The sequence below is a fragment of the Puntigrus tetrazona genome, chromosome 21 (assembly GCF_018831695.1).
Source record: "Puntigrus tetrazona isolate hp1 chromosome 21, ASM1883169v1, whole genome shotgun sequence".
NCBI lineage: Eukaryota > Metazoa > Chordata > Actinopteri > Cypriniformes > Cyprinidae > Puntigrus > Puntigrus tetrazona.
In genome coordinates this window covers 1,708,905-1,733,587 of record NC_056719.1, presented here as the reverse complement: position 1 = coordinate 1,733,587, position 24,683 = coordinate 1,708,905, and the positions used below count along the sequence as shown (strand labels likewise).

Genomic DNA, 24,683 nt, shown 5'->3' with positions numbered 1-24,683 from the left:
TTATATTGCCGTGTATAACAGAAGTAAAGGCTCGTTTGGTGCTGCAATTTGCTGTTCAACGCCAATTCTGGATAGATAATGGATGGATTTAATTTGGCGAGTGTTTAATTTATTCAGCTTTTTTGTTAAATTCCTGGCAGTACTTCTTGTCTGAAAAATACTGCCATAATAAATCTGTCTGACATTCTAGGATCCCTTCTGTATCGCAGTGTCTTGGCACATCCAGGTGAAATCCGCAAGAATAAAACGGTGCAGTAATGAAAAAATATAAACTGAAACAAATGTCTCTCGGTTTCTGAGTCAAAACAGAGAGACGTGATGACAGAGATCATATAACTGACATGATTTCCTTTTCTGATTAAAGCTAAATGTTCTGGTAGTATCTCGTGGAAGAGAGTAATACGGGTATTAATGAAGACATTTAGTAACTATAGGCTAGCTAATACTCTTTAAAGTATGAAAATAAAAATATCATAAAGACAGAGTGCTTTTGTAAACAGAAATAAAAATGGCACACAATAAATATAATACATGTTTTAAATTAAACTCAGTCCTCGTTTTATGCAGCCTGAATCAAAGTCTTTGCCAACATGCATTAGCCTATTCAAAATATGCTAACAGCCTATTCTTTTGACTTGGGCGGCTAATGGCTTGCAAATCACCCGAGTCTATAGCGATGTTCAAAGTTTCTTTCACAGACCAGTTTTGTCTGTAGTTGAGAATGACTTTTTTTAATAGTTACCATTTTATAAGAATTTCAATGTCTTAAATGTGTGTGTGAGAAAAGGTAGAGGGTACAAAACATTTTATAGGGGTGAGCAATGTAGCACTGTCTTCGGGAAAATGGACAAATGAATGCTGCTGCGAATAAATGCCCATCCCACAACCATCACGTAAATAAAACACAAATGTTCAGATTCACAGGCGATGTGTAAATCGCCCATTACGACCTTTTACATGAACGAGGACCAGCAATCGTCGCACTATAAATGTATAAATCCTGCAGACAGGGACAGTCATTACTCTGGTCTCTGAACTTTGGTAAATGTCTGTGAGCTGAAGAGATGCAGTCGTGTGATTTCTGCGGACACGGCCCGGGTGAGAATAACCACGGTGTGTCCTTCTTCAAGTAAGTTTGCCATCTATTTAACGTTATCGTTTGGTTAAATCAAAACGGTTCAGTTACTGATGATCTTACTTCTCTCAGATACCCTTTAAAAGAGGAGCTTCGCCATTACTGGATAGTTAATATGGGGAAAGACTCGGATTGGACTCCATCTGAATCCTCTTTTCTGTGCTCCGCTCATTTCACTCCGGATTGCTTTGAATCTGGATCAGCGCGTTTACACCCAGACGCCATACCCACTGTATTTCATTTTACACAATCTAAGGTAAGTCTATCCATATAATTTCACACAATTTAAGATAAGCATCAGATAAAATTACTATTGGTTTATTAATAGCCAGGTCAACAGGTTTTAACAAACCATAAACAACTATATTTGAAAATGATAAACATTTTGTGTTTCAGAATCAGTTGCTAAGGGACACTGAAAATCTCCCTCCACACCAAGGGGCACCTCCCGAGTCCACCGACTCATCCAGGTCATCCTGCTGTGACTCTTATAAACGTCTGCAGGCCTCAGAAAGAAATTACCAGCTGAAACTAGCTGCTGCTCAGCTCCAGATAAAAGAATACAAAAAGAATTTAGCGGAAGAGTCACGAAAAGCAACACAATGGCAGAAGCGAGCAATAGTTTTGCAGAGTGCCATCAGAGCGATGAAACAAAGGGGGTCTATACCCGCCTCAAGAAAAACATCTACACCTAAAAATAATCATTTGGACTGAAAAAAAATAAATAAATTGAGGATTAAATGGGGAACATTTTCTTTCTTTGCAAACTGAAGCACGTAGCAGTTTTCAAAATATTTTAATACAGTTAAGTACATATTATACAATTTATATGTATACAAAATATTCTTAACAATTAAAAATACATGTGCTGTTGCCTTTCATATAAGCAACAGTGAAACATTACTGGTTGGGTATTTTACAAGACAGGTCATGAGAAATAGACAAAAAGTGCAAGTATAACTAAACATGATGAATGGTTACAGTAATGTAAATGTATAGCACCAATAGACATTTTATTACTGAAATTCAATGCTCTCGGTCTACTGACGACAACCATGTAACATTGACTAAAAATGCTTTATGCATCATTATGAAACAGATATGTTCACATAATGGACCTGCTGTAATTAAAAACAAATTTGGCTGAAAAATAAAGCGACAAATCCTGAGTTTGTTGTCATTTTGTCTCTTAAACCAATTCAAGTACTAAGCGACTACAAATTTAAACAGATTATTGTGATTATGTTTTAAAGGATATTGTATAATAGATTATGAATTACAAGCTTACTGTACTTTATGCAACCATCATCATACTGATATTATTTAATCTGACAGTCATATACTGCAACTGCAAAGCATACACAAAGTGTATGTTTTAAAACCAGATACAATCAAAAGCTCAAAAACGACAATATCCAAATTATTGTAAGTGCAATACAACCTTCATTTTTCATATGTAAATTTAAAAAATAAAGGTTTTGCATAACAGCCACCTTGAGCCAGGGTAAAATGACATAAGAATCTGTCTATAAGTCCAGAATTCTCATTCTAAGATTGATATGTAATACTAAAATGAGATTTCTAGGTACTCACCAGTAACACGTACATTGACCATGTTCAATAAATAATCCTTCAAGAGTAAAGCACGAAGCACAGTAAATTGTCACCAGTAATGACAATTAGATGAATACATGCCAGTCCATGTAACTAAAGTCTAAAAAAGACACCTGAAAGACTTTTCAGATTGGTGAAGGTGTGCGAAACGAGGATCCAGTGTGAGCAGGATCCCCAAACACATTGACGTAAGAAGATTTGAGGAACTGGACATAGTTCTGAAGGCTGCGGTTTGTGCTGTCGGACTGCTCCAGTCTGTCCTTGACATCTTGTAAACGGCTCTGGTACCTCCGCTCAGCCTGTAAGAAAGTTATGGGTGTTTCGGCAATTTTTTTTGTGTGCAAAAATCTAACAGAAAATTCCATATGGAGAAATTGCACTGACCTCCTCTTTGGCTCGTCGCAACTGGTTGAGCTCAGATGTTGTTCTGCTTAGTTGAGCTTCTAGGTCAACAATTTTGGACTGTGTGACACGCTCTTTAGAGGCCGCTCTCTCTCTGGTCTGGGTAACCTGTTAATCAACAGGGTATCCTCAATAAAAAAAAAACTGAGCAATGCAAATGATTAAATCCATGCGTTTTTAAAGATGTAGCGGTTACAGACCTGCCGACGAGCATCGTCCAGGGCCTCCTCCAGCTGTCGAGTCAGAATACTGCACTCTCGAGACTTTTCTTCAAGACGCACCTGGTTGCTATGAATAGTTTCTTCACGTTTTGAAATTACCTGGATGAGGTCTCGATTTTGGGAGTTAGCCTCCTCTAGCTTCCTGTTGACAACAGAAAATAAAATCAAACCCAGAAATAAAAACACTGTAATTTACTGACCGCCATGTCATTCCAAACATGTATGATTATTTTAAGCTATGCAAACAATATTTAAATGCTGTGACTATGAATTCTACTCTATTTAAGATGTTTTTAAGACCCGCAGAAACCTTGTTTGAAGAATGTTATAGACCAAACAACATTTGAGCCCATGAACAAGAAATTATTATTTTTTAAAATATGTTTCTATGTTCCACAGAAAGAACAAATTAAGAAAATGTTAACATTTTAAGTTAATGTCCTTATAAAACATGAATAACATTAGAATAAATTTGTAAGTTATAAAAAGGCAAAGTGACAGACCGTTCAAGGCCCTCTATTTTGTGCTGAAGCTGCTTGTTTTCTTCTTGCAGCAACATGTTCTTGTGTCTCAACATTTCAGCCAGACTTCCCTGTTGCTCCGCCTAAACAAACCATCAAAACAAATAAAATTCTATGAATGAAAACTGCTTCTGATCAGCAAAAATAAAACAATCTTTTACAGTTTGTGTTTGCTGTTCTTCTAAAATGTTATTTTACCACTTATGTTTAAAGTCAAAGTTTCTTTCAACAGAAACATCATCAATGTTCTTTAATACTAGCCCTCTTCCATTCTAATGTATCTTTAAAACTTCTGTATGTAGATTTTACAACCTTTGTTGTCTGACCTATTTGCATATGAAATAAGACACAACAGCCCTGCCAATTTGCTGAATACTGAATATCCATTGATATGGTAAATGTTGGCAGTCATGTGTTCACAGTAGTATTGTTAACACTATGAAGAGCTTTTGCAGCCTTTTTTGTTCAAATGGTTTTTCTTCATGAAACAACTGGCTGTGTTGTTTTTAACCATTAAATGCAAACCGATTTCAAGGACTTATATATAGACTTTATAGACTTATAGGTTACACTCCTAAATGAAAATGCTGTCACTAATCACTTACCTCAATGTTTTTCCAAACCCATAAATGCTTTGTTCATCTTTTAAAGACAATTTAAGATATTATGGATGAAAACCAGAAGGCTTGTGACTATGCCATATATATTCTACGGTGATTTGGACACTGAGAAGACAAACTATTGAATAAATGTTATTTTTATTTTCTTTGCGTACGAAAAGTATTCTTGTTGCTTCATAACATTCAGATTGAACCACTGATGGCAGATGGACTATCATGACTATGTCTTTCATACTTTTGTGGACCATGACAGTGTTCATTACTTGGCGGTCAATGGGACAGTCACAAGCCTTGGTTCAGAAGATGAACTCAACTTTTATGGGTTTGGAACAACATAGGGTCAACTAATTAACGACAAAATTAGATTTTTGTGATGGAGTAACCTTTTAACAAACACACCTTAATGCGTAGCTCTGCAATGGAGGTGCCAAGCTCTGTGTTTCTTCTCTCTTGCAAGCGCTCTTTCTCATGAGCCTCCTGCAACTGGAGTTCAGCGTGTCTCAGAGCTTCGGGAAGCGGCTCCAGCTCTGCCAAACGACCTTGAAGCTGCTTCCTGACCTTCTGGATCTCCTGGTCTAGCTCGTCTCTTACAGCCTGGGCTTCGCTTTCAGCCACCTGCATACGTGCAGAGTACTCATCTGCTTCGGCACGGGTCTTCTGAACCTACGTTTAAAGAGGAGAAACAAAAAGGTCCCAAAAACAACATTACTGTATTTTAAATTTAAATAAATGACTTGGTGAGCACAACAAACTTTGGCCCAAAAAGAGTAGCATATAGAATTTATAATCATAAGCAATTAGTTAGTTTGATGGTATTATGATCATACCTGGGCTTTATAGCTGTCCACCAAGCTCTCATACTGCTTCACTGAAACTTTGACCTGCTGGACCTCAGACTGGGACAATGATAACTTCTCTTCCAAGGCAGAAAAAGTGGCCTGCACAAGCACAACAATACAGTTTTAGTTTGTATTCATTTATCATATTCATCATAAAAGGAAGAAAAAAAAAAAGAACAATTTCAAATGAATCATCAAATGAACCTGAAGGCTCTGGTTCTCCAGGCGCATAGTAGTGCTCTCTGTATTGAGCTCATGAAGGCGATCTAGAAGACCATCTCTCTCTGTTCGGGCTTTCTCTTCCTGCCCATGCAACTGTTCTGTAAGGTCTGTAATACGGCTAAAACAACACAACAATGTTTGCATGGCTTTCCGGGAGGCTCTAGGTTTACATTAATTCAGAAATATGACTTGTATTAGCATCAAAGAACACAAATCACTGCTGACCTGTTCAACAACGTGATCTCCATGTCTAACTGTCCTTTTTCCTTCATCTCTTTTGCATGTCGATTGCTCCAATTCTCTGCGGCTGACACAGCATCTGCCAACTGTGCTTCCTGTAAAGATCATTTTATCTTTTTATATCATATACTTGCCTAGCAAAAAAATGACATAAAATCTACACTAACGTTCAACTATCAAAGATAGTTTTGGTAGTAAATAAAAATGACATTATTGTAAAATAATTCAAATGTAAAATAAGTTTGTTTGTTTTTTTTTCTATTGAGAAAGATTTTGAGAAATATATATTTATTGTTATCTTTATACCAGTGCTGTCAATAGATAAATCACATACAAAAATGTTTGTTTACTGTGTTTGTATATAATATGCACACACACACACACACGCATTTAAGAAAAATATGTTATGTTTATATATATTAAATATACTTATATATGATCACATTTAAATGATTATTTCCAAATATATTATGTGTGACGTGTGTGTGTGTGTATACACATACATACACACACGATAAATATACACAGTAGACACAAATATAAAATATATTATGTAAACAAAAACTTAAGCCTTACATTTCTAAAGCCACAACTTAATTTATATGAAATGTAAATTTCTGTTTTTTTCCCCCTAACACCATACTACTGCTTGAAATATTCATCGTAGCAAGCTATTTTAAAAACTTGTGTAAGCAGCACACATTAACCTCATTCAACTCACTATCTCAATGAGCTGGGCACTGAGCTGTCCCACAGTGTCTTCACTGCGCTGTGCCCGCTGTTTCTGTGCCCGCGTGGCTTTTTTCAGGGCCTCCTTATCAGCCTCCGCCTGCTGTCTGAGGTCATGGAACTGATTCTGCAGGTGTTCTACTTCCCCCTGCTGCTGACTGATGGATCGCTCTAGATTCTGAACCAAACAAATACACTTTCATACATTTTATACATCACGTACGCTTGATTATATCACATTATCCAGCTATCAACTAGACATGTCTTGTAGAATAAACACACAAAAAAAAAAATGACAGTGGCGCACGCTGCTTGAACACCATTAAGTTGTTAGCTAATGCTGTATGTATTACCCTGATCTGAACATTGAGACGGTTATTTTCTGCCTCTTTATTGCGGAGTTGACCCTGCAGATGTGCTCGAGTGGACTCCAAGACTTTGGACAGTTCAGTGGTGGTCTTTGCACTGTCCTGTTAAAATGGGAATTGATAAATGTTCAGAAATAATTGTCAATGTTGAGTTTAAACAAACATGCTTAAAAATACAGTTTACCTTTTCACTTTCTAACAAGGACGTGAGCTGGTTAATCTCTCTGTCTTTGTCCTGAAGCTTTACAAGAATACGCTGGAATACAGACAGGAGTTTATTATTATACAAAAAATAAATAATTAAATTAAAAAAAAAAAAAAAAAAAAAAAAAAAAAAAAAAAAATATATATATATATATATATATATATATATATATATATATATATATATATATATATAAAATCAAAACCACCTATTTACAGTGGAACATGCTTTAGGCAAACATAACACAAACCGAATTTTCTGCCTCCACATCAGAAAGTTTTTTCAGAAGCACGTCTTTCTGCTCTAAGAGTCTTAGTGATTCCATCTGTTATAAAAAAAAATAAAGAAAAAGTAATAAAGAAAAACAGTTTAAAATGCAATATAATTTAGTTATTTTTGAATTTGTGCAAAGCAGTACCTCTCGACTATGCTGTTCTCTCAGAAGATGTCTGAGGGCTCTGTTAGTGCTCTCAAAAGTCTCCAGCTTCTGCAGCAAGAGCTCTTTCTGTCGGGTCAAGAGCGTTGAATCTGACCCCGACATCTTTTTCTCCTTGACAAAAGGTATGATTTTTATATTATTCGTATCTGTTTCTGGCTCGGTTTTAAGACATTCCAAGTTCAGATTTTTTACAAAAACCAATCAGAATTTTTTGCTTACACTGACACTCGGACTCCTGGACATATGGCTGACAGTTTCACGGAGGGCAGACACCTGCTTGGCGGCTGCACTGCTGTCCATCTCTGCTTCCAGCAGTTTCCTGAGTAGAACATCCTTGTCTGGCTGCAAACTGTCTCTCTCCAATCTAGACAATAAGAAAATGGTTCAAGCTGAATTTGAAATTTGTTATACGTAATAGCAAAAAGTTAGTATGTCAAGAATTTTAAATCACACCTCCCAAAATCATTCCCCTCCATCATTTTTTCCATGGACTCCCGTAGGCGGGAGTTCTCCTGCTCTGTGGCCTCCAGCTCCCGGGCGACCTCTGCTAGCTCCTCCTCCTGCTCAGCGATGACACGCTGTGATGCGCTTAACCTCTCTGACTGACGCTCCAGCAGCTGCTCCTTCTTACGAAGCTCTACCTGCAAACACAAACATCACGCACTTTTATTTTAACTGGATCACTGTATTCACTATATTTGTGTGCGTGCTTAATAATTATACATTATAATTTAAAACATTTTTAAAATACATTTTAAACTAGATGAAGATTTTTATTTAAGAAATTAGTTATTCAGTAAGATGCATTAAATTGACTAAACGTTACAGTAATGGTTTAAAAAAATATTAAGCAGCACAATGATGATAATAAATAGAATCAAATCAGAATGATTTTTTAAAGGATAATGTTTCGACATAACAGGAATAAATTACTTTATACTATATTAAAATATAAAATGGTTATTGTAATAATATTTCACAATATTACTGTTGTTACTGCTCTTTAAATAAATGCAGCCTTGGCTGTTATTAGAGACTTCTCTCAAATTCATAATCACGAATATATCCTAAATACCCAAAGCTATAGCATATATATGCATTTAGTTAAAAACTGTGTTTTCTAATTGGTAAATATATGTTTTTTTGGGATATAAGTGTACTGAAAGAAAAGAATGACAATAATATTGCCTCAATTTCTCCAATCTCTTATTTCTCACCTCATTTTTCAGAGAGCTGACCTCTGTCATAAGGCTGTCAATCTTTCTCTCATACTGATTGATGCGTCCATGCAGTGCCTCTTCTTCATCCGTCGAGAGATCTTCTATTCGGAGAGGAGAATGGGAACGTTCTGGTTCATGCGGAGGTGTTATCTCCAAACGATGAGATGGCCCCTAAAGCACAAGTAAATATCATAATTTCCACAACAACAAAAATAGTTTCCTTCTCGGAATAGTGTGCAATATTTTACACGAATTGTGCAAAAGCAAATAAAAATGTATCCGTAATATGTGACTGACCTCCCACTTATACGATGTCTCTCGTGTTGAGACCTTGCCAGGTGGGATCCACGGGACCCTCGTCTTCACCTTAGCAGTAGGATGCATGCTACTTTTTGTTTTAACCTGGAACATAAAAGACATACATGATGAGTGACGGGATGAGTATTTTTTAGCAGCATTAAAAGAACTGGATCTCCACATTTCAACAGACATTTATTCATTCTTATGTAATAATCAATGTATTATTATTATATATTTTGAGGATGGGTGTCTATGTACAGACTACAATCTTATGTTATACCTGGGCTGTCTTGGTAGGGCTGCATTTTGTGCTCTTCTTCACATGCACGTGCACAGGCGTGGTCTCGTTCACATGCACGTGCAGCGGTGGGGAAGAAGAGCTTGTTCTCGTTGACTTTCTCTGGAAATAGGTAAAATATCAATAAATAGGCCTATGTGAAATCATAAACAAAAAGTTTAGATTGTATGACTGATAGAACAGCATACATAAAATCCTGCACATCATGTAATGCATTGTCACATTAAATTTGCATGATTTACATCACTGATATCAATTAGTAGGTTGCATGTAATATTTCTGCTCTTAAAAATCGCATGTTTGATAATAAAATATACGTTTCTTACATCACCTTTTTTTTTGTTATTTTAAATAATAACTCAAATTCATCCGGTCATAACTGCACACTAGCTACTCAAATAAATTACCAGTCTTCGTTTACGGATCAGGGAACATATGTCTGAAGGATAATTTTACTGGTTACACATCTTCAGGTCATATTTCAGAGGACAGTGCTCAAGACTATCGGAGGTAAACCGATACAACAACAACAGACCCTCATGGCCCTCATTACTGACATCTGGCTTAATGTAAAGGTGACATCAAATTGACTGCATGCTCTTTATGCATACAGAATCTGTATGTACGTAACCATATACCACCATTACATCACAAATGGATTCAGAAGTGAATGAATGCCAAATAGGACACTGAGCTGCAAGCTAATAGGCAATTAACCTCATAAGGAAGCAGAAACTAGCTTTTTCGGCACATAAACACAAATACAGCGAAACAGAAATTAAACAGAAATCACGAGTAAGACAGAAAAGCTGCAAAAAGAGCAGAAGAGTTTTCCAGAAAACATTAATAGTATAGTATAAGATGCCTACAATACAAATTCGTTAAAACATAAAGCGAAACGTGTTTAATTGCAAACCATCTTACCATGCGAAACTACAAACATTCAAGCGTCGATAAGGGTAAAATGTACATTGAAATAGTAGCGAACTACTTCAGCTTTCTTGTCATCCCAGAATCTCGAAACCTCTTTCTTCCGGTGGGTAATCGGTCTTTCATTTGATTGGCTGATTCAAAAGGTTTCGTTGGAAGTGCGTGATCGTGATTGGAGGAAATTGCCTGACCTTGGTCAGCGTTATGTAGTACTCGGTCTATAGCAACGGTATCCCTAGAAACCAAGCCTAACAAAGGCCCAAGCTGCAGTTGTCAAGAATACAAACAAAGATTAGAATATCTGTTTAACGACGTCCCAGCAATAATTGTTCGACCAGAAACTAAACACGTTGTGGACATACTATCTATTATTTTGTTTCAGCATATGTTAACAAACCGAAGCTGGTGAACCCAGCTACAGCAACACGTGAAGCCATGAAGATGCCTAAAAACGTTAAGCGATAACGCTAGCTTTCAAAATAAAAGCACCGAGATCCATCATTTAAAAAAAACTTTACTTACTGTAAAAAAAAAATATATATATATATATATATATTTATTTAAAAACCGTAATCTAGTTTTGTTTAAACAAAATCTAAACTTTACATTTTTAAAGTTAAAAGTGTAAGTAAATACCACAACAAAATATTTATGAAATATCATCAATATCATGTTTGTCGTTATAATGTTATTTTTTTATAACATATTCTTTTTTTGTGTTGTTTTCTACAACATAAACAATGCCCACTTTACATCTTTGCCACACACTTATTCTTTGCTGCTGACGGTAAAGGAGACTTGTCGGGATTCTTTTGGGTGTTGTTTTAAAATAAAAGTCATGCAAATGAGTAATTTGAGCAAATTGTAAATCCTGCCTAAACGCCACAAGATGGCGACACGTATTTGGGTTTGGTTTTCATTGACACTTGTCTTTCAAAGTTTTCTAAAAGCTGACACGTGCAAAAAAAGTGTTTTTGTTAAGACAAACAAGAACAGAAACAATGTTGGCACTTGCCATTTTTATTTGATTTACTAAAACGCAGTATTTAAAACAAACAATAAACAAATCGTTCATATAAAAATACTAAACTATAAAAGTAATATTTTAGCGCTTGTCGAAGTATTAAATTATTATGATAACAGGATATGCACGACTGTCGTATTTCATTTCCCAATAATCTTGATGAGCTGCTTTTAAACGGCAAATCTACCTAATCCTTCAGCGGCTGTGGATTCTGTTGTTTTGCCTGCACGATCTAATCGAACTTTCAGCTCATTAATTATTCATCTACACGTCATTATGGGAGGGTTCCGGACCCGGAAGTCAGATGTTGCTGTTGAGTCACCCCTGACTGGTAATAGCCAGATAGCGGAAAACAACTAGAGATGATGCTGGAGAGCTCGGCATCTTTGAACCGTCCCAGGGAGTGAATAAATGCGTTTTTCAATTAGGACATCACCTTGAGCGTTTATACATTCCTTTACAAGCCTAACGTTGTATCAAAATGATGGAAGAAATTGACAGATTTCAAGTGCCACCCGTAAATCCACCAGAGATGAAGCTGCTGGTAAGTGTCACTCACTCTCGCTACACAGAGAATAACGCTTTTGTGCCTTTACAGGTCGTGGGAAATGACCTCGTGTGAGAATACAGTAATTCTGTATTACCTAATTTAACCTGACCCACAAACGCGGGCACATTACTGGATGCCATCTAAAGGATCGGTGCGGTTATTTAGACAAATCCGACATATCCATGTTGATGCTGTGCCAGTTGTCATGGTACTGACATTTGCTCAGTCGCGTTTATATGTTCATAAACCTTCCTTAATGAGTCAAATTACAAGCTCTCACGACACAAGTTGTATACATGATAGTATAAAGATGGAAATGGCTGTTTAGTGCATTCGCGGAGCATTTCAGTGAATCGGTCTGCGTTGCTCATTGAGATCGAATCGGTCTCTATGAATCGAACCGAAAAAGACGGTTATGGCTGGTGTTCAGATGAATCGCCGAGAACTGAATCAGTGTTCTTATCAATTAAGCCATTATGTGAAACTGTTACTTTTCAAAACCAAATATCAAAAATGGTACAACTCAAAAACCAGTCCCCAAATGTTTGGTTGTTTTAAGCTTAAATTAAATAGAATTTGTATATTAAATACAATTAAAAACATAAAATAACGAGACAACTGTAGAATTTAAAGCACAAGGACTGTAATTACTACCAATGCAAGCTGGAAAGTACTTGACTTGAGTAGATTTGTAATCGTCAGCCCGGTCAGACAGTAGTAGCAGACACATGCATCTTGAATTTCCTGAATGTCTTATTTGTTTTAGAGTTTGTGTAAACACATTGATTTCCAGTGAAGTAAGTATGTTTTCATTCAGTTAGTAGGCCTGTGTTATCCGGCTGGACTAAAGTGTGCACTTTAGAATATGCTGGACTGGTGAGATATGGCCCGGAGTGGTAATGTCATTCCTTTTTCATTGGCGCCCCACTATTCCCAAAGTGCCAAAGACCCAGCTGTTACCCTATACAACAAACTGTGCTTTCTCATGCTAATCCATTCTTCTGTGGTCAGAAAAGGACATACACCCACTGCAATATGTCTCCTGATTTTGAGAGAAGAACGCTCCTTCCTTTTATGGATTTACTAGTTTTCGGCTTTCTGATTTGTTTTACCATACATAGACGAATATCTATTAGTTCAAGTAAAAAAACAATGAGTAGGTTTAATTTCAGAATGCCATGTGGTTAAAAGGAGGACAACAGTAACAGTTAGCTGCCACGGCGCTCGTTGGTTTTGTGGTGACTGTAATTTTGCCAAGTAGGCCACTTTCCAGGATCAGCATCTTTTGTTGGTTCTAGAACATCATTCCTGTCGAACAAACATTGTCCTGACACAAACCCTAACCATTAAATGCCTCTTAAATCCGTCATAAATTTAAAAAGTAGATGAAAAAATCCCATTCTTTTTATTCTGCGTAAGAATACATAGAATATATTTGTTGATGATCAGCTGGTTACTTTTGGTGTTCTGATTAACCACTATCATCTAGTCACCTCATGGATCATGCTTTGCTGTGATTGGTCCAGCGTGCATCTTGTCATATAATCCCAACAATCCTTTTCATTGCTTCAGCTGTGTTAGCATTTGCTCGTCTTCATCTCCTTCATCAGCCAACATCAATGAATGTCATATTGACATGGCAGAAGGGGCATAAAGATTTTGGAGTTCAGATCATAAGGTCCTTAATAAATATTTAATCTGTAATCTTTCCTGTTGTTAAAAGTTGACCTTCTCATTGACATTCTTGAGAACAAACATTAGTCCATTTGTTAGATTTTACACATACAGGTGTACAACGTGTCAATGGATTTATCACGACAATCTTGTTTTTGATGTGTTTCTGTAGACGTGTGAGACTTGCACCGATCCAGATTAATGCAAACGTGCTTATGTTTCAGTGCCTATAGATTTCTGATCACTTTAATCTTGCAGATCAGCTTTAAACAATGAGACCAGAGATTAGGGTCGCATCAGATTGGGTTCTTCATGCTCGGTTTTCTCCAGGAGATCTTGCATAAATTTCACGGGCAGTTGTACATGTAGCTGGTGGAATATGCATGACTTTGATGTTGTTCTTTGTGGTGTTGCTCTGAGATTTGTGTAGCCTGTGTAGTTCAACAAAAGCTGTCTGCAAAGCTCAATAACATCGGCTTACTCAACAGAGTCCTTTGTAGAAGTACAAAGACAGATAGCATTTTTAAATTTATGTTGATGCGAAGCATTACCTCGCTTTGAAGATGGGTCTTGATGCTCGAAATTTTTTAAAAATTATATTGTGGACGAGCAACAGCTGGAGATAAAGATGAATCACAATGCACTTTATGCCCAGCATATGATTAGATGCTTCAGGAGCTTGATGGTATCCTGCTGGGCTATTACCCACAATCCCCCGCTGGTCTCTTTAGCTGGTGCTGAGCTTAAAGGGTTTGTGAGAGCCCTGCCAGGCCTACAGCTGGCACTATGCCATGACTGAATCAGTGGGCAAAGAGGTTTCTTCAACAACAAGTCTACTTCATGTTTGTTCCACAAGTATGTGTCTTTATGATACGGGATGTTTTTGTACGTAATGATATATTATGGTTTTATAATAGGGGTGTAACAATTTGTGTATCATATGATTCATGGCCATTTTCCAAATCATCAAAGTGATCATCCTTATCCCCTTGTTAGTGGGGACTTTGGAGTGAACAGAGCACATGCGTGTCATTATTTAGTCGTTTGGAATGCACTTGTCAAAGGGATAATAATTTCCTTATTATCTTCAGCTGGGATGTTCCCATGACAACAAATGCAGCACAGTGTGTGTCAGCAGATTCGTTAAGGGATGGATGCATTGCGTAAAATTACATATCTGTGTGTGTGTGTGTATGTATATGTATATGTGTGTGTATATATATATATATATATATATATATATATATATATATTAGCATGATATGATATAAAAAGACATTTGTAACGTTAAAACAGCGACATCTGCTAAAGCACATTGTGGTATGTTCGTTGTCATGGGAACATCCCAGCTGAAGATACTGAGGAAATGACTCGCTCTCTTTGACAAGTACTTTTAAATGACTAAATAATGACACGCATGTGCTCTGTTCACAGTCTTCACTAACAAGGGGATAGGGATGATCACTATGATTTGGAAAATGAGCATGAATCGTACAATACATGGTACGTATATAGTTTTGTGTATATAGCTTTTTTAATATTCAGTGTTCATAGTAGTCTATACACACACACACACACACACACACACACACATATATATATATATATATATATATATATATATATATATATATATATATATATATATATATATATTCAGATTAAGAAAATCGTTTGTCTGCATCAAAAAATTTCACAATTTGCACTATTCTATCTACTGACCAGATTGTTTGTTGTCTGTGATGTGATGTTTCAGTTAGTCATCTGTTGTGTCATGAACCAAAAGCACAGCATTGCTATAATCACATGGGGTTAGGGGCTCATGATGTCGACCCAAAGACTCTCAGATGGCCACATGGGCCGCATCCAATAAAGGCAGGCTTTTTAGGTCATAATAGGCGCTCTGTTGGCAGAGGCGGCTTGGGTGTGCTGTCAACATTCCTCCAACAAGCTCCCTCTGTTCTGCCTCTCTCCGCCCCGAGTGATGTCACAGAGCACTCCGACCCTACGTATTGAAGGCTGGAGAAACAAAACATGCCTGGTGTCATGCGAGCCAACTATGCAGGAAGTACCGGCCGGTTACTATGACAGCTAGAATCTCCCTCCTTCAACCCATGTCTCCACCAAGCAGCTGCGCAGAATAGAGGCTGTGGAGAAAGGAGGGTGTGTATTGGCTCGGATTTTGATACTAATAAAGGCTTGTTGTAAATTTTATATTGTACAAAAAGACAGATTTCTAAAATAAATTATTTAGAAATAAGTTAATTGGAAGAGTCAAGACTTGCATATTGCAAGAGACTGTTAAACATATCTTACTGGACACCGTTATGTTTACAAATTTTGTTTTGATAACACTTTAATTGGGACATTTAAGTAGCTTTTATTAACGTACCTTAGATAATAATACTACTGGTGTGCATCTTGATACATAAAAATGAAACTGACATATTTTAATTCAGTTTAAACAGCCCAGACGTACATTTTAGTCTGGGACTAGACTTAAGCCTTGTCTATGGGGGTATAACACTTATCAATTCATTGTTACTCTGTGCATTTTAAATCCTTATAATTATTTACAAAAAGATTTTATGAACATTTATAATGCATTGTACCCTTTTCAATAACCCTTTATTTTGCATAATACATAAAGAGTTTAAAAGGATTTTTCACCAAAGAATGAGAATTCTGTCATTAATTACTCAACCTCATGTCGTTACAAACCCGTAAGGCTTTCAAACATCTTTATAACATAAATTTAAGATATTTTTGATGAAGACTGAGAGCCCTCTGACCCTCCATAGTAAGGATATTACTACAATCAACACACAGAAACATAGCAAAAACATAAGTAAAATAGTTCAATGTGATACTGGTTTAACCGTAATTTTATGTAATTTTTGTAAACAATAGAAAACAATAGTAACATAACTTGTTTAAAATTTCTTACTGTCGTCCACCCTTTTGAGAATACCCCCGAAACATACCCAACATAATCAGAACATAAACAACAATGATTACATTTGTTCCTATTTTTGATGTAGCAACCAAATCAAACGCTATTATGAAGCCATAAGCAATTATTTTATGGTGTTTCTTTCCGCAAGTGTTTCTTTTAAGAGCTACTCGTGGGTTGGTAAGAAAGTAGTTTTAAAAAAGAAGTTATTACTTTACTCTCCAAAAGTAGTGGAAGATGGTAACTCGGGAAGAAGAATTGTTAAATAAATTGTTGTTATTGTTTTCTTTTCGCACAAAAGGTATTCTTGTAACTTTGTAAAATTGTGGTTAAACCCCCAATGTAAAAAAAAAGAAAAGAAAAGAAAAAGAAATAGCATAAATCAGAAAATTTTCACAGTGTTTCTATATATTCAGGCAAAATCTGGATTAATCTGATAACTAGCACAGTCTCTACATCTGTCTCTGCTCCCAGAATCGATAAGTTGCTGGAGCACAGCTGTGAAAGCAAAACTGAGACATTTTGAGAGAGATGTATTAAAACGAGCCGTTCCGGTGACAGCATGGTGACATTGTGCTGACTCCTGTTATTTCACCCAACCCCAGGAAAATCAACACCCTTGACACACGGCTTGTCTCACCAGATGCCATTATTTACAACCAGCCCGATTTTTGCTGTCTGTTTGTCATCAGCACGCCGAGCATGCTTGGAGTTTTGCACCAGAGGGATCCTTCCTACATTACAACGTTTCACAGTAGAAAGGGTTTTCTAGATTTACACGTTGAATTCATATTGAATCGACGGCTTCCTCAAGATCCATTTGTCAGATATTTGATTTGGTGTTGTGTAGTTTTTACTTTACTGTCTGCGCGTAGGAATGCAGCGATGCATCTACTTGATAAGCGTGCTTGTGTTTTTTGTCTCCAGGATCCTGCAGCAACGTCTACTTTGGAGGCTGAAGCGGGAACAAGAGAATCAGAGTCAGTCGCCATCAACTACAAGCCCTCTCCTCTACAAGTAAAGATAGGTGAGGCACTTTGATCTGATGCCGTATCGTCACCAGTGTAATTTGTTCATTTGAGTGTAAAAGCGACTGTATTGATTTTCCCACTTGATATCGCGATTGCGAAGCATACGGTTTGGAGCGAGAGCTCAGAAGCGATTAGCAGTAGGCCGTGTGAAATGGATGACCGTGGTTTTTCGATAAGCAGGAGCGTAATGAGTTTTCAAGTCTGAATGTTTCTCTCAGATAACGCGTCTACAGCTTTTTCAAATGCAATCGTGGAGCCTTTGCGGGCTTTTCTTTTCTACGAAAAAGTTTAAAACATGAGCATAATTAATTTCTGTGTAAAAAAAAAAAAACATCCTAATTTAATCATCTAGATCGTCATCCATATTTTTGACCATCTTTTTGAATATTAAAAAAGTTTTAATTCTCAGTTTCATTTGAAGCAATCTACATAACTGTGCGTCACTGGTAATAATATAATAATTAATGGAATATTAAAAAAAAAAAAAAAAAAGTAAATGTAATATAATGTAAAATAATTATTGGTAGTCTGCTGCTGTGTTATTTTACATATTATTATAGAATTTATTGATATTAACTCTTATTTTATATTGTTAGTTTTAATCTTTGTTTTATTAATGTTATGTGCTTTTATTTTAATGGTAATTTTTATTTAGCTTTTTTAATTTCAGTAATTTTAGCACTAATTAAGTTGGTACTATTTTAGATATTTTAATGTAAGTTATTTAAATCCTTTAGTATAATCTAATAGTTATATTTTATTTGGTTGCAGTGCCACTTCAATTGCTTTAAAATGTTCATTTTAGGCTTAGTTAAATATGACAACACTGCAAACATAACATCAAAATGATTGGCCATCTAAAAAAAACCCCACACGAATACACACACACACACACACACACACACACACACACATATATACATATACATATAAAAATTTGTCAACTTCCTCACAAATAACAGGAAAATTCATAACAGAAAAAAGGAACATTCCTTATTGCTCAGTCCTCTTTTCCACTGTCTCTGGATGCGTCTGCATCTGTATCTCACATCCCTCTCTGTTTAGTGTTGCTTGGTTAGGGCATCCTGAAATACAGCAGTTGCCGTTGTTAATTAAACTTCACTTTACAGTCCTCCCTCTGACAGCCTTATTACTTATAGCACCGCTGAGAAATCTCCCACACACACAGTTCAGTGTGTGTAAGTCACGCAGAAGTCAAGCTCAGACTTCACGCCTGAAGAAACTGTTCTTCAGCCAGAGGACCGCGCAGAATGGAAAATATTAATAAGACTGTAGTCTCAACGCATAATAAAACTGTGTGTGTTGCCATGGTATTTATCTGGATTCAAAAGAAATGCGGTTTATTGAATTTATGGAAAGGAAGGCTCGGTCCTCAGTATGCAAATGAATGTGAGAATGAAGACCAATAAGAATTCCGTATGCAAATATTACAATCGCGCCATCGCCGTTGGTTGCATTTTGAATAGTGAAAGTTCTATCAACAGGAGCTTTACAATGTCATTTTCTTAAACTCGTTCTTTCGCTAGAGAAACAGCGAGAGCTTGCGAGGAAGGGCTCGGTGAAGAACGGAACTGTGGGTAGTCCGGTCAATCAGCAGCCCAAGAAAAATAACGTTATGGCCAGAACAAGGTGAAGTAATAACTTTTTTTAAAACTACTTTCTTACCCACCCACGAGTAGCTCTTAAAAGAAACACTTGCACATGAGAAACACCATAAAATAATTGCTTATGGCTTCATAATAGCGGTTGATTTGGTTGCTACATCAAAAATAGGAACAGCGGCATCATAAATCCTAGAAACAGCAGCTTTATATGAAGGCTTTCCAGTCTGTGAATGTTAATTAGTGTTAGTGCAGTCCGTATGAAGACTTCTGCCATCCCATCAGTCCCTATTGCCCTGTCGGGATTAGCACAAATGCGAGGAAATGTCCGCAGGCCTGGTTTAGAGCACAGCTTTAGGCCTGAAGATTAGCTGCACATAGGCCTGCTTACTTTAAAAGCCTGAGGGCCAGAGATTAACTTCAGCTTTTGTCCCAGAGTGGAGGAACAAAAGATGTCTAGCTCCGGCTCTGGCTAATGTAACAGGGCTTGATAACATTAAATTCAGCCATGCTTCCTATTTATTTGATTTCCCTTGCCGGGGGTTTTGTCCTAGTGCTAGTACGATTTGGGAAAAGTGGATGTTAAAATTAAAGGTTAATATTTAAAAATAAAAGCCAAAAAAAGCTGCCTTTGTTTTTGAGGGTTCGTAATAATGAAAGATATCTATCTGTCCGTCCGTCTGTCACATTCAAGCACAGACGTACATGTTTGATTGAACTGGTCTAACAGTCTTTTCCATTTTCGTGCTCATTACAGGTTGGTTGTACCTAATAAAGGCTATTCATCCTTAGACCAGAGTCCAGATGAGAAGCCGCTTGTAGCACTGGACACTGACAGGTATTCACACTAAAAATGTCATTCTATTATTCCACATAATTCTTTTGTGAATATTTCCGAATGCTTTATTTCAAGGGAAGGATTAGAACGTATCAAATGCAAGAGCAACAGAAATAAATTCTCTAATTAAAGCTTTGTGCCATTTTCCTAGCAGACGCAACGCCAGCCGTCTCCGTCTAAAAAAGACCCGACATTTAATCAAAATACCAGCTAATTTTGAAGCGAGTAAAGCCGGTGCCCTTCAGACCGGCGTGAGAAACTGGCAAAGCATTAAGGATTCAAAATGAATGAGCTTTCCTGAAGGCAAACCGAGACACTTTAGCTTTGGCAAAATGAATGAACGTTTGCGAGTAGAATGTCGCTGGAGAGATTTTTTTCATCCATGACTGCAGAGACCCGCATTAAATATGAACAAAATTGTTTTGCAGTATCTTTCATAATGTTATCTCTGTGTTATACTTTAGGGAGCAATTTTTACTGCAATTAATGTGGACACATTCTCATTTTTTTGGGATATTTTTGCCTTTTAAGTAAACAAATAATGCAAACATTTCAGAAAACAAAATTGTAAAACATTAATAAAACATTATTAAAATATTTTTTTAAAATTCATTTTAACATAACCATTGACTATCCTCTTTCTGATCTTTTTTACCTTTGATATTTACACAACCATTTAAACGTTTTTAGTTTTTTGTCACACGATATGTCCGAAATCATTCTAATATGTGGATTTGCTGCTAAAGCATTTTTTGTTAATTATTGTTATCAATGTTGAAAACAGCTAAATAAATTAAAATTTCTAAAAATTATATAACTTTTGAATACTAGTGTATGCAAAGATATTCTTGTGCTCTGCAGTGAAATTTTAAATTAGAAACTATTTTATTTAAAAATGGGGCAACAGTTTAAAACATAACATTTTTTAAAGGTTTTTTGACATGTTCCCTTTAATACAGATTAAAAGGATAGTTTACCCCAATATTAAAGATTTGCTTTTTTACTTACCTTTCACTTGTTCCAAACCTGTATATGTTTTTTTTTTTTGTTTTTTTTTAAACCAAAAGAAGATATTTTGAAGAATGTTGGCCCTTTTAAGTCTATCTGACTGTGACATGCTTAGTGCAGAATCACCATTCCCAGTATAATTCTAGCCAGGATTTGCCTGGTCTCTTAAGTTTCCTGCCCAGAGAGTGTGAAAAAAAGCAAGAAAACATGTTTGTTGACAGAAGTCCAAAGCACTCGAAATCATCGGTATCATTTGTGTAGCCTACACCCTTCTGTAATGAGATGTGTCACAGTATGTGTTCGGCCGTAATAGCGTGGTTGCTGTTCGGTTCAGATGATCAGGCACAGCGTGCAGTGTCTCGCACAGATGGGTCTCTTAACTTAATGCTTTCTGTGCTGCCAGCTGTCTGCTGGATCTCTGTGACCTCAGCTGCCTGCAGTTGTGATTAAGTCACGTTTTAGGTCACCCCGTCATTCATTGTCTCTCTGGTTCTGTTTTTCCATTTCAGCCTCGCTGTATGTAACACTCACTCCCTGACATTTAGTACGTACTCCCACTGTCTGGCAAAAGCACGGGTGTTCTCCTGTCCATCACAAGCTTGTGCTGGTTCCTGTCATGCTCGTTCTTGGAGAGCTCGGCTTCATTAAAACAACTTGTAATTACCGCTGCAATCAGCAGAAGGCTCCAGATTGTCGCTGTTGGTTTTTCCCTGATAAATTAATTCGGCTGAAATGTCATCTTCGCATTTCTCTCTCTCGCTCTACTGCGACTAAACAAAGTCTCTTTTGTCATTACAAAAATGCGTCTGATATTACTAGAAACATTATAGGCGGAAACCACATGTTGAAAAATAAATGAGGGAATTAAACATTCAACACGGCAGCTGTATTTGAAATACCTTAATAGATCTGTGTGCAGACTTTGTCTTTCAGCGAGTCATTTCTTCTCAGAACTGCCGCAGAAGAGCTGATGTCACTGGTCTGTAGGTGCTTGCTTGTGACTGCGTGCTTTCTGTTCTCTTTTAGTGACGATGACTTTGATATGTCAAGATATTCATCGTCTGGATATTCCTCAGCTGAGGTGAGATGACTAAAGGGCCAGGTACTTTTGCACTGAAATGAAGCCAGTAAACTATTCGAACCCTTTGCCATCTCATTAGACTTAAACTACTCTCTACAATACACAATTAAAATAAATTAACGGCAAATTCAGTAGGAACTTTACCTTAGCCTAAATATTTTATTTTATTTTCAGAATTGTTTTATGTATTCGAGTTTTGTTTTATTTCTATTTTATTTATTTTGCATGTTTTATTTTAGATTTAATTTTATTTTGTAGTTCAGTTTATATATTTAACTCATCACATCCCTTCTAAAGTGGCTTCTAAGTTGCTTTGTGTAATATATATATAATAATAATAAAAATTAAGATATAAATTCTCTGATATCTAACCATTTTGTTATTTCTTTTTTCCTTTTCTATAGCAAATAAACCAAGACTTGAACATCCAGCTGCTCAAGGATGGCTACCGGTTGGATGAAATCCCAGACGATGAAGACCTTGATCTCATCCCCCCAAAATCAGTCAACCCCACCTGCATGTGCTGCCAAGCCACTTCCTCCACAGCCTGTCAAATTCAGTAACCCTAGCCTCCCTCGTCCCCCCCAGCCCCATCCTTGTGGGTTAAGCTCACGGTTAGCACCCTCAGCATAGCTTAACTACTAAAGAACTTAAAAACAATAGAATGGATGTACTGAAATTAACATTACAATAGGGAAGCATACTGAATGAAAATGCACAAGTATGTAACAGTCATCGGTTCCTCCTATGGTAGGACGCGAGTCTTTGTATCACTAGAGGGCGCTAGACTTGGGCGTGTATAGCTGTAAGATGTGTTGAGGTGTATATAAATGCATGGTGCAACAGTAGAAGAATTCAGCTGCTCAAGAATCTTTTAAAAAGGAACAAAACCGAACATTTCATCCTTCTATAGAACAGTTTTCCCAAACGTTTTTTTTCTTGCGTATCCTCACAGTCCATCAGAAAGGGCCACCAAATGAAAAACACGTTGCTTATATAATAGGCCCACTTACTTGGGAAAAATAGCTTAAAGTGTAATAACTTTGGATATTGATTTTATTTTTATTTCTCAAGATAGCTCAGCTTCTGTTTTTTATAGGTTTATCAAAGCAAAAGCAACATTTTGCTTTTTTCCTTTTTTTTTTTTTTTTTTTTTAGATTATCTGCTTTCTGATGTTATTAGCACAAGGGTGCTTGTTTTCTAATGAAAGGGAGTGTATTTGTTTCTCATATCATTTTCATTGAGAACTTACATATTAATATATTGTGAGTAGCTTTGTAGCAAACACTAACGAAGGGAATATATCGTACAGAAGACACTGATCTGCTATGAAACTGACGGCAGATGTAATTAAGTCAGGGAAATCTCATTGAATAGTTAAGATGTTTTTACTCGGAGATGTTTTTGAACATATTTTTTGTGTTTATGAGTAGTTTTCGGTCAGAGTTGCTGCACGTAAACCCAACAGATTAAATTGTGATCACTTAAAAGTTTTCAAAGATAAACTATAAATGTACCTTTACGTAAGACAAACGAGATAATTCGGTGCAGATTTCTGATTCAAGAGCTTTTTGGAGAATTGTTGCGATTTATTAGGAAGGGACGAAAGCTTGCGTTAATAGCAGCTGCCAGGTACATATCCAGTAATCTCCATCATTAACAAGTCAAAAATACTATAAATTTAGTTCATCTAGTTTGTGCCAAAATGCATAAAATGCATTGTTTCTTTATTTTATAGATGAAACAGGCATGAAATGCCTATGGCCTGGATTCAAAATCAATTTTACACTTTAGTGCTCTCGTCTTTATAGTAATTTTAAAGTGCAATACCATTTTGTGAGACATTAAGTGTAGTACTCTGGAACACGATGCTCTGCTTTTGCTTTTGATGCCTTTCCTTATAAACGTCTTTATAAATTCATCTCAACTGTTTCAGTCAGTGGCCAAATCACTATCACTTCCGATAAGCAACATTGAGCGCTCAGTGTATGAAGGTGCTTGCATTGATTCAAAGATTGTACTGTTCTCTACAGTATTTGTCTTTTTTTTTTTTTTTTTTTTCCTTTTCTTGGTCATGCAACTGTTTTGTTGACCAGCACCTTATTGTCATGCATGTATATCGTCACCCATTTCCTATTGCCAGCTGTAATTAGATGCCATTGCACCAAGCACGTAACCTAGTGACACTCCAGTTTACATCTGAGTCGGCAAATTTACAGAACATATAATGCTATCTCACGACCAACTTGTATGTATTTTACGAGGGGGCTAATTCGTACGATAGCGGGACGGGGTTAGGTGTGGGTCATTCATACCAATTCATACAAATTTTGTACAAGTGAGGTCGTATAAATTCATATAAATTAGCCACCTTGTAAAATATGTACAAAATGCCATGAGATCAGGCTGGAATATATGAAGAGAGATTATAATATAATGGTACCGTAATCTAGTATTTAGTTCTATAATGCTACTGTTAAAAAGTTTGAGGTCAGTGGGATTTTTTTTGTTAAATACTTAATTTATTTTCAGCAAGAATGCATTAAATTGACAGTAAAGACATTTATAATGTTAAAAGATTTCTTTTTCAAATAATTT

General features: G+C 36.5%; 3 protein-coding genes across 4 annotated transcripts; 2 read left to right on the top strand and 1 right to left on the bottom strand.

The window, feature by feature from the left end:
- The first annotated feature begins 966 nt into the window (after positions 1 to 966).
- si:dkey-228b2.6 lies at positions 967 to 1,849 on the top strand. Its single transcript, XM_043220974.1, has 3 exons — positions 967 to 1,129; positions 1,208 to 1,391; positions 1,532 to 1,849. Exons 1-3 carry the CDS (start codon positions 1,065 to 1,067, stop codon positions 1,847 to 1,849), a joined length of 567 nt encoding a protein of 188 aa, XP_043076909.1. The 5' UTR covers positions 967 to 1,064.
- A 65-nt stretch (positions 1,850 to 1,914) lies between these two features.
- odf2a (outer dense fiber of sperm tails 2a) lies at positions 1,915 to 10,735 on the bottom strand. Of its 2 annotated transcripts, XM_043220799.1 has the most exons (19): positions 10,298 to 10,735; positions 9,356 to 9,475; positions 9,073 to 9,177; positions 8,773 to 8,946; positions 8,009 to 8,196; positions 7,775 to 7,919; positions 7,535 to 7,666; positions 7,367 to 7,441; positions 7,096 to 7,167; positions 6,897 to 7,013; positions 6,536 to 6,721; positions 5,800 to 5,909; positions 5,557 to 5,692; positions 5,341 to 5,451; positions 4,913 to 5,176; positions 3,876 to 3,976; positions 3,352 to 3,514; positions 3,134 to 3,259; positions 1,915 to 3,048 (listed from the first exon to the last, which is right to left on the bottom strand). In XM_043220799.1, exons 1-19 carry the CDS (start codon positions 10,298 to 10,300, stop codon positions 2,875 to 2,877), a joined length of 2,502 nt encoding a protein of 833 aa, XP_043076734.1. In that variant the 5' UTR covers positions 10,301 to 10,735; the 3' UTR covers positions 1,915 to 2,874. The 2 variants fall into 2 exon arrangements, with proteins under 2 accessions (XP_043076734.1, XP_043076735.1); XM_043220800.1 differs by lacking the exons at positions 1,915 to 3,048; positions 3,134 to 3,259 and having other exon boundaries at positions 3,385 to 3,510.
- Positions 10,736 to 11,646: 911 nt separating this feature from the next.
- On the top strand, positions 11,647 to 24,683 carry fam219aa (family with sequence similarity 219 member Aa). Its single transcript, XM_043220711.1, has 6 exons — positions 11,647 to 11,871; positions 17,432 to 17,531; positions 19,083 to 19,185; positions 19,915 to 19,995; positions 22,030 to 22,084; positions 22,489 to 24,683. Exons 1-6 carry the CDS (start codon positions 11,809 to 11,811, stop codon positions 22,645 to 22,647), a joined length of 561 nt encoding a protein of 186 aa, XP_043076646.1. The 5' UTR covers positions 11,647 to 11,808; the 3' UTR covers positions 22,648 to 24,683.

Bases quoted from the DNA above. Each gene is read 5' to 3' on its own strand.
- si:dkey-228b2.6 (XM_043220974.1), top strand. From the start codon at position 1,065: ATGCAGTCGTGTGATTTCTGCGGACACGGCCCGGGTGAGAATAACCAC. The intron at 1,130-1,207 runs GTAAGTTTGCCA...TACTTCTCTCAG, and splicing joins CACGGTGTGTCCTTCTTCAA to ATACCCTTTAAAAGAGGAGC. The intron at 1,392-1,531 runs GTAAGTCTATCC...TTTGTGTTTCAG, and splicing joins TTCATTTTACACAATCTAAG to AATCAGTTGCTAAGGGACAC.
- odf2a (XM_043220799.1), bottom strand. The intron at 7,442-7,534 runs GTACTGCTTTGC...TTTTTATAACAG, and splicing joins GAGAACAGCATAGTCGAGAG to ATGGAATCACTAAGACTCTT. The intron at 6,722-6,896 runs GTAATACATACA...TGTTTGGTTCAG, and splicing joins GTCTCAATGTTCAGATCAGG to AATCTAGAGCGATCCATCAG.
- fam219aa (XM_043220711.1), top strand. From the start codon at position 11,809: ATGATGGAAGAAATTGACAGATTTCAAGTGCCACCCGTAAATCCACCA. The intron at 19,996-22,029 runs GTATTCACACTA...GTTCTCTTTTAG, and splicing joins GTAGCACTGGACACTGACAG to TGACGATGACTTTGATATGT. The intron at 22,085-22,488 runs GTGAGATGACTA...CCTTTTCTATAG, and splicing joins CTGGATATTCCTCAGCTGAG to CAAATAAACCAAGACTTGAA.